This window comes from Aulonocara sp. 'chitande type north' Nkhata Bay, linkage group LG14 (genome assembly GCF_057382095.1).
Source record: "Aulonocara sp. 'chitande type north' Nkhata Bay isolate Kocher_YH1m ecotype deep benthic linkage group LG14, A_spYH_male_GT1.1, whole genome shotgun sequence".
NCBI classification, from domain to species: domain Eukaryota; kingdom Metazoa; phylum Chordata; class Actinopteri; order Cichliformes; family Cichlidae; genus Aulonocara; species Aulonocara sp. 'chitande type north' Nkhata Bay.
Genome location: NC_141357.1, coordinates 8276979 through 8291701, shown reverse-complemented (window position 1 = coordinate 8291701; position 14723 = coordinate 8276979). Strand labels below are relative to the sequence as shown.

The window sequence follows — 14723 nt, the reverse complement described above, 5'->3', positions numbered from 1 at the left end:
GAAAGCGAACAATCAGTGAATCCTCTGTGAGACCCAGGAATAAGGGAGCACTGACATCTCCGAGCATACATATTGACGCTTCTATTCTTCTCTACATCAGAGAGATGTGCTTTGTGTCTAATATCATACACTGATCTCCCATGTGCAATCTGCCACAACACAGGCTCGTCTGAACATTTGAGACTTCCAAACTCAACAGACAAAAACACGATATACCAGGCAGACAAATGGGAGTACGATTGTGTCGATTCATGGATCATTAATCTATAATTTAAAATGTTAAGCAAAATGAAAATGAAAACAAACGGTTTATTTTTGCAAAGACTAATGAAGCTCGTCAATAGAAAACTATAAATGTTCTGAGAGTTAAACTAATGAGAATCACTAACAATTTACTTGCTAAAAGCACATCCATTCCTGACAGACCAGTGCAGACTGCTGTATAGTCACTTCCATGCTATACTGGCACACCTTTTAGCTACATCTTATATGCGATTAGGTCTATGTTGCCGCAAAGAATTTACCCGAGTAGGTATTTTTGGAAACTCATCTTAGCATTTCATGTTTTTAACTTTTACATCCATCGCAAAGATCACCATCATCACTGCTGAATGAGGAGTACCACCTGCAGGACGGCAGCTCCTGATACCAGTCCTTTATCTTTTCTAGTCACAAACGATGCTGTCATGATGCCAGAACTTCAAATAGTATCACACACAAAAATAGGCAACAATCATGAAAGACAGCAATGAATGAATATCTAATCCCACAGTAATTTTTACTGTTGATTAGAATAGTTTGTTTTTTTGGACAGCCCTAGTCACAGAGTACCCGACAATCAAACGACCTCCAAAAGGCCTGAGCCTTGTGGTGTGGCTTTCACACTTTCCACCCCCCCCCCCCCCCACCCACCCAAAAAAAATAAAAATAAAAGACAAAACAAAACAAAACACAACACATTGAGCTCTTATATGTGGGAAACTGTACACCATACAACCACATACCCACATCCTCTTATTAGACCTAACTGAGGGGCCAAGTGGACAATTGAGACAGCCGAGCTTATATCCTCAGGACATTCCACTGATCATCGCTGTGACCGAACTCTGAAATCACATTACATTAAAAGAATGATACCACTGGCTGACAGTCGGCTGCTTAAATGTGTCGCCATATATTGACAATAAAAACAATTGACCAAATGTTCTGTAGGACAGAGAGAAGAAATACCTCGACCTTCTAAAGTTCGGGGCTGTGTTGTACTCACTTTTTGAAAACAGCAGTAAATGTTAACACTTCAAAGCAAGATTTCCTTTGGTCTGGGCCGGACATTACAGCAGCTTCACGTTCAGCCGTGGATCCATACATTCAGAACACTCAATGAAATCCCTCTTTTTGATAGCATACAACTTTAAAGTGGATTCTCCGTTTCAACCATGTTACTAGCTGTCCAAGGGCTTATCACTGATATAAAAAGGACTAGCATACAGTGATTTGTGAACTGAAACTAGTCAAAGAAAAGTGCCATGCCTAATCCTTACACAGACCACATTAGTATTTTAACATATTTTTCACACTAGCCAAATCCCACCTTCACACGAAGATGGGAAAATGTTATCATATATACGCAACAAGTGTGATCGTCATGATGTAACGACAGATGTACTGTGGCATGTTTTGTTCACAGAGCCAACTTTAACCTTAAGTTTCTCACCATTCAAGGCTAGACGCTTAACTCAGAAGCACACTGGGAAATCCTCCAGAACTCCCCCTCAACTGTCTGCTGTCCACACATGGCTCACAGCCATGGACACGGCGTCCGTGCCACACTGTTGGCAACGCCCCCAGCCTGTTTTGGGCCTGCGCGCAACATGCAGGCAAGAGCTGGAGGGTTGACTGAGGGCAGGGCTGTTACGCAATCTGAGCCGACTCCAGTCTCTGGGTTAGGGAATGATGACATTTAACAGAAAACACACAAAGCCAGCGCACGCACGCACGCACATTCATTATGTTTAAGTTTGGGACAGCAGTGAAATGGACAGAGCTGGATGTTTGCCTTCTGCGTGTCTGAAAGTTGAAGTCTGTATGAAAGTGCCACAAATGAAGTATGAATAGCACGCTTTAGTACAGAGACATCTTTCAGCTGCTTCCTAGTGGTTAACAAAGCAGCAGTCCCTCCTATTGTGGGCTTTTTGTAGATGGAAATTCATTGAGCATTTCTAACTGCCTCAAACCATATATCCTGAGAGCCAACACATGTTATAAGCACTTGGAAATCATCCACATCACTCGTGTATTAAATATTAGATAAACATGCCTTTGCTAGAATTGCTCCCTCCTCTCCCAGTTTCGCTGGACTCCAAGATGCTACAGCACAAATCACACCCTGGGTCACTGAAGCCCTAATGAGCTGCTCTAAATAGAAGTCTTTCCTGATTTGCAGCCATAAACATTACATATCCACAGTGTGGAAAATTTGCCCAACACATCCAACTCTCCGCATTTCTGCAGCGATGCAAATGCAATCAGCAAAACTGGCTCTAGTCGACTCGGTAGAGAGCTACGAGTTATGTGCTTTTCACACCGTGAAAGTTATTACACTTCTATATATCTCTATCTCTCATTTATTTATATATATATATATATATATATATATATATATATATATATATATATATATATATATATATATATATATATATATATATATATATATATATATATATATATATATATATATATATATATATATATATATATATATATATGAAACTCAAATCTGTGTGTGCATGCTGACTACAAATTAAGTTCAAGTAGGTATCAACACAGCAGTCCACAGACAACCTAAAAAGCTGCATGAGCTCTAGTAAGAGAAGCCCATGCAAAACTTAAACAAGAATTAAGCAGAAAAGTCAAGACATTCAATTTGTGCCAGTCTCACTTTGGAAAGTGCTCCCCTAAATGCATGCTATGTAACATGTTTTGATAAATTATACAGTATTAAAGCTCAACACTGTCAGAAAACAAACAGCAGAAGGTAAAAGCAGATGCTGAGATTACTGAAGACCGTAAAGGGAATGGAAAGAAATTATATCTTCCCTTCCTATGTCATTTCTGTTGCAACACTTTCTTCATCTCTCCATGTGTTCCCCTCACCCACCAATCAGTCACAGCAAGCAGTTGCTCCTCCCTAAGCCTAGTTCTGCTAGAGCTGTCTTGCTTTTAAAAGGGAGTTTTTTCTTCCCAGTCACTTAGTGCTTGCTCTGAGGGAATTTGCATTTAGACGACTCATTGTGAACTTGTTCTACATCCCAAACAAAAAACAAACAAAAAAAACAAACCAAAAAAAACAAACAAAACTGATCTGAACAGTAGAGCATGTGACCAAAAATATTTATCACGATATACATTCGAAAATTTGTGATAACGCTACAACTGACGATATAATTGACACTAGACAAAATACTTTACAACTCCACAACTTTATTAGTGCAAAAAAAAAAAAAACCCAAAAATAAAAACATCTATGTATTTTCACTTAAACAAGCAGCTGTTTTTTTATGTGCATTAAAGTTATATAAAAATTTAACAGTGCAAATGCAAATTCCTTGCTGACAGTTTAACCAAAAAGCATTTCCAGTGGAAATTGGCCGACATATCCTCAGCATAACCATGTATAATATCCACAAAACGTAAGAGGTTATATACACACACACACACACACACACAAAATACGGTAATATTATGTTGAAGCACAGTATGTATCACTCCGTGAGGCTCCTGACTACGGTAGCCGTAATGCTCCAACAATCCATCAAGCGGTGCGGCTTCGTAGCTTAGCAAAGTCGTACTAAAACATTTGACAGATTTTCCAGCGCCGTGTACCACATAAAATCGTTTTGAGGTCAGTAAACACAACCAGAATTCATACATAAGGCACACGGGATTATAAGGGGCACTGTCGACTTTCAGAAAAATCAAAGGATTGATTTTAAGTGTTCCGCATTTTCCAAAAAACAAGGTAATAATGACGGCCCGCTAGCATGCTCTACCAAAAATAGTGCTTTGTTGTGTATCTGACGGACGAAAGCTAAACCAGTTCCACATCACTGAAGTTGCAGCATTTTTACAAACCAATTCTGGTTCATCGGTTTCATTCAACGATCCGCTTTCGCCTTTTTCATTCTCTGTCGCTGCCATGTTTTTTCCGCCATGTGCATATGAAAACAAAGGCACTGTGCATGTGCGTTTTACCCATATTCTATGGCATTTTCTTATCGTTGCCCAACATTATACCGGTATTACCGTGAACGGTATGATATGGCCCAGCCCTACTGAACAGAACCTTTTGTGTCAGAAAAATAATTTCAAAGATTAAAGTGCAGAAAACACAGTGTTGTACTTACGATCTAGTCCGTTAACGTAACGAATCGACACTTCACAGTGCCCCCACACAGCGCTGACGATAGGATAGAGTCTCTTGCCCTTCAGCCCCCTGAAAGCCACTCCTAAGTACTGTCCATCTACCATGAAGCTCAGCGTGCCTTCATCCATGTCTAGTATCACTGTCAGACAGTCCGGAAGCACAAACGATTCATCTGGCTCCAGGAAAGAGGGATATGTGGGTGCTGATGTGGAAACAGGCCGGTTCTTCCCATCATGGTAGAGTCTGTTCCGACCCAAGTCCCAGCCCCAGGACTCCGAGTCTGAGCCCACCAAGGCTGTGTAGCCCACCGAGTGTAGAGGCGCTTCAGCAGAGGCCACTCCCACAACAGCGTGGGTGCCTCTCTGTCTGGCTGGCCAGTGAATCCTCCATACATGGAGGCCCCTTGTATATCCCACCTTACCTCGGATACAGTCTGTGCTTTGTGCTACAGGGTGTCTGTGGAACGTCAGCTTGTCATCCTCCTTAACAAAGACATTGAGTGATCGGTCGTCAGGGTTCCAGGCGTGCTGAAGCTGAGTCTCTGGGCTTGCAGGGGGCATGTCCAGCAGCAAGTCCAGCCTAGGTGGCCGACAGAAATCTGGGCCCCGCAGTTCACGTCGAACAGGCCTGTATGATGGCTCTCCACGTACGTCGACTGACTTAATGGTTCCAGAGATCTTTTGGCCCATGGTTGGGAAGGTGCAAGGAAGGAAGGGTCAGAGGGGAGGGAAATGGCTGGACCAAGGGTGATAATGAGGGGCCGGTAAGTCCTGACGTTACCTCATGGGCGCAATGGTAATGCAGAGTCTGGTTGGAAAGTACCGTCTTCAACCAGGGGAAACAACACTCCTGAAATGTAAGAAAACACAAAATTAATTTAAAAGAGTTACCCATGACACATTCATTTTCAGCTCCTTATTTTTATTCTTGGACTATTTTGTATAAAGCTACTTTAACAGTGTACATCTGATTGGTGCAGCCAGTTAGTTCATCCACTGTCAGGTACTTCATTCAGCTGCCTTTAAAGAGAGTTCCTCATCCCAGTCAGAAACCAGCTGCACTGCTATGGACTGTAGCTGCCAGTGCTTGTTGTTCTCTTATGCAGATTCTGTGCTTGTACGCGAGCCAAACCAGAACTTCAACCATGTATAAAAAAATTAATTAAAAAAAAAAAAAAAAAAAAAAAAAAAAAAAGGTCATGTGCTGGTCATCAAGGCTGCAAGGCAAAGTGCTGCTGACATTACTGGCAAAGTGCTGCACCGAAAACATCCTAGTGATTGCTTTGTTTGCTAGCAGACTGCCAGGGTTGGCTATAGTATATTATGTTGACCTGCAAACAGTCACTGTCTATAGTATATTATGTTGACCTGCAAACAGTCACTGTCTATTAGTTGGGCAGAGGTAAAACATTAAAAAGTGCAAACAGTAAAATTGGTAAGGTTCACCCTAAAGGTAAGCTGCAGCTCTGATACACAGCTTTTACTTTGACGGTTGCATCTATTTCCAATTTTTGTCACTTCAGTTTCACTACAACTCAACAGTGCTAGTAGACTGTTAGTAGTCGGTCACTTACATTTAAACTACAACCACAATACACTGGCAACCAAAGCATACATGCACAAGGAGGCTGCTGGAGGTATACACATTTTTCCCCAAGTGACAGGTGGTTAACCAGGGGTCACTGAGTGGTGTCTTGGCCTGCATGACCGAGGCCTTATTTTCTGCCATCACCCTTCTGCCACACACAACTGATTTTTTTCCCCCCTCATGACTAGTGGTTGGCAGATGGCCACCATCCTCTCTGTAAACCTGGGGCCTTATTCTCTGGATCTTAAGTTGTCACACATCCATAGTGGGATACAAGTTAGCGTCATAGCGGCCCATGTCTGCAAAACCTCAATATCAAAAGTTACTTTGGTAATGAAAGTGATTTGACATTTGAGTGACATTTAAGTTACACCATGTGGAACTGTTTATTTGCCACTTGATACCTTGGCAGTCATTTGTACACCATGTACCGAGTTTGCAGCAGTCTAAACATGTGACTTGTCTGCCTTTACACTATTATCCAAAAAGCTGAGAAGACGACATCTGGTTCATGGACTGACCCATCTACTACATATTTGGGGAGGGAAAAAAATAACTTTAGAAAGTAAAACACATGACACACTCAAAAGCACCTACAACATTTTTGATCAAACAATCTGTGAAGAATCATTTAAGAACTCAGCTTTAACAGAGAAGGAGAGCCGAATTGCTTAAATTTGCTGCTGACTTCCTGTGAAATCACGCAGGATGCATTTGCTTTTAGCCAATTCCTCCTTCACAAAGCACACAATTGTGACGCAATTCATATTTTATAAGCCTGTAAGAGAACGTAGCATGCTGAGCTTTCCCAGCAAGCAAACTGAAAGCCTGAAGCTACTTCTAAACACAGGTGCAGAGTTTCCCTCGAATGACTTAGCTGTTCTAAATATTTTGCACTGGCATTACTCCGTGCGCAATCCCTCCACAGTGTTTTTCACACTCCCCTAGAGTTTCTGAGGAAACAACTCTGCAGGGTTCTTCCAGGGAAAGTACAGAATAATAACTAGTAGTGACCCACCAAGGGAGACAGTCATAGATGTGAGTAAAACAGATGAAGAGATCATGAAACTTTTAACACAGTTAAATGCAGCTTAAATCCATCCATCCATCCATCCATTCATTCATTCGCGTCCGCTTATCCTGTTCAGGGTCGCGGGGGGCGCTGGAGCCTATCCCAGCTGTCATAGGGCGAGAGGTGGGGTATACCCTGGACAGGTCGCCAGTCTGTCGCAGGGCCAACACACAGAGACAGACAACCATTCGCACTCACATTCACTCGCACATTCACACCTATGGGCAATTTGGATTAACCAATTAACCTATCCCCACTAAGTGCATGTCTTTGGACAGTGGGAGGAAGCCGGAGTACCCGGAGAGAACCCACGCAAACAGCTTAAATCCTTTCAAAGTAATAGTCAACAAATGAAACTAATTTGCTAATCTTTTGATTTTGAACAACTCAGTCTCATTTTTTCCCTATTCTCAGTTTTAAGCCTGATCTTAAAAGTAGAGTATGTCTGTCTCCTGAATCCAAACTGGGAGCTGGTTCCACAGAAAGCTTTCAGAAGCCTGAAAACTGAAGGCTCTGCCTCCCACTCGACTTTTAAATACACCAGGAAGTACTTTGTTAGGATAAGGAAAAGTAAAGTCTTTACAATATGATGGGGCCTCATTATTTAAAATATTGCATGTCACGAGAGGAATTATGAATTTAACAGGGAGCCACTGAAGTAGTAAATGGCCTGTATTTGTATAGCGCTTTACTTAGTCCCCAAGGACCCCAAAAGCGCTTTACACTACATTCAGAGACACACACACACACACACACACACACACGATGGCAAGCTACATTGTAGCCACAGATGCCCTGGGGAGCACTGACAGAGGCGAGGCTGCCAAACACTGGCACCACCGGGTCCTCTGACCACCACCAGTAGGCAACTGGTGAAGTGTCTTGCCCAAGGACACAACGACTGAGACTGTCCAAGCCGGGGCTCGAACCTGAAAGACATATCCTGGTCAACAATGACTTAAAGATTCCTCACAGCATCACTGGAGACCAGAGTAATGCCATCTCAAGTAAATATCTGGTTTAAAAAACAAAACAAAAACAGCCGAGTACAAAAACCTCAGCTTAGAAGCAGGAAATCGGAGGTCATCCATGCCTGTAGTTTGACTAGTTGATTTGTATCATCTGGATTTGTGGATAGCAATGAAAGCGTATGCAGTGTTTTCTAAGACCACCGATTAAGGAAAGGACTTACACTATAAAAAGGCATTTGTCCTAACACTAAACCCTGTGGAACTCCAAAATTAACTTGTGTGTTAGGAATACTCTTCATTTACATTTGGTATTTAGATTCCAATTTGTCAATGTGTGTTCTAATCTCTGTAGTAAAACAGAAGAATGTTATCTGTTGAAATTGAGTGAAACAGTAGTACTGATAAATTAAAACCTTTCATTTTGAGATCCAAACAATGAAAATGCTTACTTTTATGTATTGGTAGGAGGTTGGGGTTGTTTAGTGTCCCTTTCAGGAAGAGATTAATTGTGAGCTGATTTGGACCATATTCATTTAAAAATATATATCTTGTAGACCAAAAGCTCTTTCCTCCTTCATTCTGAAATAAACCATGTAAGTTTGGGCTGTTAGGGAAGCACAAAAGCATGACAGTATACGAAAGGAGTGACTTACAACTGATAACAAAGGCATAATGATGAAATGATGGAAAATCAAATTGCCAAGCTATACATCGGATCCCAGGAAAAAAAAAAGGAAAATTCTCAAATTTTTCGCTCGTTTCATGTTAGTGTCCAAATATCACAAAGTAAACATGAATTGCAGAAGTAAAAGGAGACATGAGATCCAAGAAAAATGTCACAGTGATGAATAAGCAGCCGCTCCAACAACACTCTCCACATGCACATTTAATGACAGTTTCATTTGCAGAACCTCCATTATGACTACATCCATGAAGAGAGACAAGCTCCCCATTTCCATATTAATTACTTGCAACCAATGTTCCCTCTAATTTTTCACGTGTCTGAGCGAACACACAAACTCCCTGAGCGATCCCATGGACCACTGTGAGCGATCCCATGGACCACTGTGAGCGACATCAGACGTGTGCACTGTGGTCACGCCGGCATCGAATCCAACCAAGTTACATGGTTTATTAAAATAATCAAATTACAGCATTTACATTTATGTTAGACTACTTTTAAACTGCTTTAGCCCATTTACAATGAAAATGTAAAAATCTAGCCATTGGCCTGTGTACTATGTTAACACTATTGGAAGTAAAAATAACTTGAACTCCAATTTCAAAAACAACTTTCTTTTTCTTTTTTATAAAGCTCTGACTTGTATTATGAGTCTGTGGTCTGTGAGAGAGTCCTGTAACTGTCTGCAAAATATAGTATGTAATGACCAATGTTGGGTAAATAATTATATAGTTACTCCTCAAAAAAAGTAACTCAGTTTGGCAAACAATGTTTTTTGCAGCTATTTTTTTTTTTAAAATGCAGCAAAGGCGTTTTTTAAATAAACATTTCAAACTATTTACAGAACAATCAGCTGTTCTGCATCAAATTTGATGCCACACAAATTATTTGTGCCACTCCAAAAAATAATCTGTCCACTATGAGATAAAGGAGAACAACAGCCTGATACCTGCAGGCCTGACAACAGGAGATGTATCACTCCTGTAATATTCAGCAGTCGCCTCATTGTTCTGACACACACACACACAACAAATCTATTGACTACACTACACACCAACTACATAAGATTTGCGCTAAACGTCTCAAATCTCTCACATCTCAAAACACCGCCGTCACTCCTAAAACTTCCCCCCGTTTCTAAACAACTAAATGCCACGTTGCCATGTCATTTTTTGATTGGTCGACATGGTACTTTTTTCGACCAATAGGAAAGGGTGGGGGTGTTTTTGGTTTTGTTCTTGCTTCCAGGCGGAGAGTGCGTTCGAGCCTTTTTTCTTATAAAACGCCGTTTTTACCGTTTCTTCCCGCAGTAAATATAAACAACGATGGTGTTCAGGAAGGAAACCAAACATTGCATATTGTTTTAATGACAACTCTGGTTTTACGTGGCCTATCAACGCAATTTAAAAACTGGTATAAAGTCCACACTTTTTCCGTCAATTGTTCCGTCTGTCCTGTTCATATCTCCAATGGTTGTACATGTTATCATTATCGTGGTTTCACTCCACATCAGCCGCTTTGCTAGCTAAAACACCGGTGTCGGCACATAAGGACGCTGTCATAGCCTGTCAACGACGTTGATTGGCTGCGTATACGAATGTGAATCGCATTATTGGCTGGACTATGGGATAAGGTGGGATCGTTCTAATCCCATACGGGAGCAGCCAGTCACTGACTAACACTGCAAAACAGAATTGTTAAAGTATTAATTTTAATTTCAATTCAGGTTAGATTTTTTTTTTTGTGCGCAATGCAGATTTTCTGTGCGCAGAGACTGTGCCAGCAGTGCACAATTGCACACGTGCGCAGCTTAGAGGGAACATTGCTTGCAACTACCAAATATGCCACATGGAACCAGTTCCAGACAAATGAGGAGTCTATTTAATACGGGGCTGCAACGATTCATCAAGTAACTCAACTACTTTAAAAAAAAATAATAATAATAAAAAAAAAAAAAAACACCATCCTCAATTCAAATGTTTTGCTTTGATCCTTCATATTATCCACAACTCTGTCACACTCTTTGTAAGTTCAAGCATTTCACCCACAGTACTGAGACCGTGAGCTCAACTGTAGTGAAAGAAAGTTTTTCCAGTGTCCAAAAAAGCAGCTTTTGTTACTGTAACATAAAACCAACGTACCAACCAACATATATATTTAAAAAACAAACAAAAAAAAACAACAACAACATGGTGGCAGAAATGACCAATGAATGCAAACATGAATACTTTGTTTTACACAATGAGAAATCTGCAGTAAAAGTATGAGCAGTTTTAAAAAGACCTGAGTACAAGTAAATACTCGTGCTGTCAGCCCCACACACGGGCAATCCACATTGACTAACACCAATATAGTGCAATCGAGCACACTGAATGAAAGAAGAAAAATTCTGATGGAGAAGCAAAAATAAGACTGTCTAATGCCGTGATAATTTTGAGAACTATGTCAAATATAATTTTGTTTAAAAGTGTTTCAGCTCTTGATCCAGGAAAAAATAATAATAAATAAATAAAATGGGTACGGCTCAAACAAACCTAAAAAAACAGCCTGTGCCTTTCACTGTACATCAAAGACGAAGAGGACAAGGCAGAAGCAAACTATCAAAAAAGTTAAAGGGTGAGGAAAAAGCTGGATGTGAAGAGGGTTAGTGAAGAGCACCGCGGTGGGAAAAAGAGTTGGAACGTGATGGAAAGAAGAGACAAGAGAACTGATGAGAAGCACCAATGGAGCAGGTGAGTAATGTGAGAGGCCCGATAAGAGAAAGTGTGAGTATGAAGGAAGGAGATGTAGTGTCCTTTCCTGAACTTCTTCAGATTAAGAGTGTTTAGTTTAGTGGAATCATTCTTCAGCAGCAAAAAACAACCCTCAACACCACCTCAGTGATTTTCATCAGCTCTGAGCACACAGAAGACTGGATGTGAGAAGGAGCTGGAATTACTTAAAATGTAGCTGGACTGTAAACCATGGCACAAACTTCTTATCTCACGCAAGCGAGGCAGTGGCATGGAGAAGGGCGCTGATAGCGTGACAACCACTGTTAGCATATCAAAGATACACAAGCTAGTATTAACGCAAGCAACCCCCACCCAATGCACAGACACAGACTCATGCATATGCGCTTAAGGGCACATTAATGCACTGTAGTATTGCAGGGACTTTGAAGTTGAAAAACGCAAATCCACCAACGCAGTTATCTGCACACTGGCTTTAGAACATGAACTGTGGGCAATCATGACAAGGGTCTAAACACACATGAACAGTCTCCCTCTCACTTGGACAATGATTTGTGTCTGTCATCACAGTATCTGTCATATGGATGAACACATAAGGAAAAGGACAGTTTGCTGATGCTAACTCTTACTGAAAAGCTTGACTTGGAAAATGTTTCTGGAACTCGAAACGCCTCGAATTTTAGAATTTAGAACCATTCTGAAAGAATCACTGATATCTATAACTTTAAAACCGATGTTATATTTCAAATTAACAACTAGAAATCACAGGCAGAAGTTCATGAGACGAGTTAACTGCTTCTCCCACTGAAAACGCTATGTCCAGATGAACACAATCAAATTTGGGGGGTTTAAACTGCTGTGTTTATAGTATAGTATAACCCATCGAAAGACCTGACACAAGAACTGAGAGATACATGTTATTCAGTTGATCTGTTTACTGTTCACTGAAGCCTCATCAAAAACGGCCTCAGTGGAAGAGTGGCTGTTCAGATTTTCCTTTCCTTAAGGACGGAAAACAGGGAGAAAAGGTTGAGGTAGCAACAGTTCCAATGGAGTGATTAATCAAATTTGAAATTTGTGGTTCAAATCATCAACAGCATGTAGAGAGGTGGTCAGGAGAGCGGTACGAGCCATCTGTAAAACACAGTTTAGTCTCCATCAAGGCTTGAGACTGCATTTTAGCCACTGGTGTTGGGGTCGAGTCAAAATTGATGGAATTATGAACACAGACAAGTATCGTCAGATTCTCATCCACTGTGCAACACTGTCTGGAAAGTATTTGATTGATATGGCTTTATTTTTCACCATGACAATCATCCCAAACACATTCCCAATGCAGTGATAGGGAAAGGACACAGTGGAACACCATCAGTCATGGATTGGCCTCCTCAGAGCCCAGACTGCAGCATAAATAGAGCAGTGTGGCATCAGTGAGATAAAACGGAACAAAAAGCAGCCAACATCCAAAGAAGAGCTTTGAATGTCCTTTTAAGACTATTGCTGAAGACTAAATAAGCCACCCACACATAACCACACCTACCCCCCCTTACCCACATGGCCTCAACATGAAACATTCTTTACAATCGCCTCCTCTCGAGGATTTTTGGACCATGAAATGCTGGTGCTCGTTTGTTGCTGTGATACAGGTAGATGACGCAAGACGGCATGTCGGGGGCTAGACAAAAAAAAAAAAAAAAAAAAAAAAAAAAAAAAAAAAGGCACACAGTCTGAGAGTTTCTTCTAATGTTTGAAATGAATTCAAACAATGTGTTTGGTTACAATAGGACATGACAGATGACATGGCAAGAGCATCAGACAGTGCCCTGTATTTAAATATTTTCAATATTTGGTTCACTGGTACTCGACAAGTATTGCTACTGTTGTACAAATAACATTTGGATAAAAGTGTAACTGACAGAGTTAAGCACAGCCACCCAGTCCTTATGAGAATGATTAATCTAAGCATGGGACAGCTTAAATATTTTACATTTTCTTTTAAAACTTACATTCTTAAACCTCAGTCCTGTTGTTACAAATGTATTCAGTTATTATCTTGGTTTAACATTCCTTTACTCAATCCTCTGCCAAAGTGTTAGTGGCAAATTACCGCCTGCTAGATCCCACTTAACAGACAATGATCTTGGCTTGCTGTGATGTAAGGATCATTCAAACAGTTCTGGGCAGCCTCTCATCCAAAACAGTTCCTTGTGGCTTCAAATACCAATATAGAACCAGTCATAGCATCAGCACTGAGGCTTCACAATACAGGGGGTATTTTCAGGTGAAGTCATTCATGAACACACAAAGATAAATGCTAATTTGTGCCAAATAACACTCTCGGAAACTAAAACTGAAGCACCAACTCCGTGGAGGCTTAAAAAATGCTCCAATAGAAAACAATAACACAATATTATAACAATAGGTTATAATATTGTTTAGTATAACAGTCGCAGTGTCCACTTTAGTGACTTGAATTATCAGCGATGAGGCCTAGCTACACCTCCTTGTGTCAGTCAATGAAAAAAAGGGAATATGACCGCTTTATTTTTATACGGACAAACCAAAAAAAAGTGAGTTTAAGTCATGCTAGAACTTCACCGTTTTAAGTCATGCTAGAAGTGAGTTTAAGTCATGCTAGAACTTCACCGTTTTATTTCATTGACTGAAACTTTTGCAAAATGCTGACAGCCTGAAATCAATGCAGCACAGTCAAGAAGACTTTTAGAAACTGAGTACTGGATGAGCCACACAGCAGCCTTACCAACAGAGAGTCACTTGAGTCAGAGACTGAAGGAGGCACAAATAAGAGGTCAAAAGACAGAAGTAGCCTGTGATTACAGGAAGAGACGTCTTACCATGAAAGCATTTCTACCAACAGTCAGGCGGCTCTCACACTGCAATGTGAACACGCAATCACAGCAGCCAAGCAGAAGAGTGGGAATAGCTGCTCCTCAGTCTCTAGTCCAAAATGAGGTCAGCACACAGTCAACAGCCAGACGAGTGTGGGACAGGGCAGAGACGGACAAGAAGAGTATGTGTGTGTATTTCGGTAAGTCTGCGAGTTCCTGCTTGTGAGGCAAGGATAGGGAAAAAAAACAGCTTGGCTCCAGTTCCCAGGCCAAGACAGGAAAACAGCTGCTTGAGGGAGGAGGGAAGACAGAGAGAGGGAGGGGGAAGTGTGGGGCTTAGTGTGGAGCACGCTCAACGTCTTTCCTGAGCAGTTTGAAAGAACCCCCCCCCCCCCAAGTAGAAG

The 14723-nt window shown here is 41.1% G+C and overlaps 1 protein-coding gene across 5 annotated transcripts in view; it reads right to left on the bottom strand.

Annotated features, from left to right (window-relative positions):
* LOC147314020 (SPRY domain-containing SOCS box protein 4-like) overlaps window positions 1-14723 on the bottom strand; it is a 56011-nt gene that overhangs the window by 13541 nt on the left and 27747 nt on the right. For 4 of the 5 annotated variants that reach the window (XM_086260800.1, XM_086260801.1, XM_086260802.1 and 1 more), the window contains one exon: window positions 4407-5275. In XM_086260800.1, coding sequence (XP_086116926.1) covers window positions 4407-5115 — 709 coding nt within the window. In that variant the 5' untranslated portion in view covers window positions 5116-5275. Of the gene's footprint in view, window positions 1-4406; window positions 5276-14325; window positions 14469-14723 lie in introns of those variants that run through there. The other variant, XM_086260803.1, reaches the window with a different exon arrangement.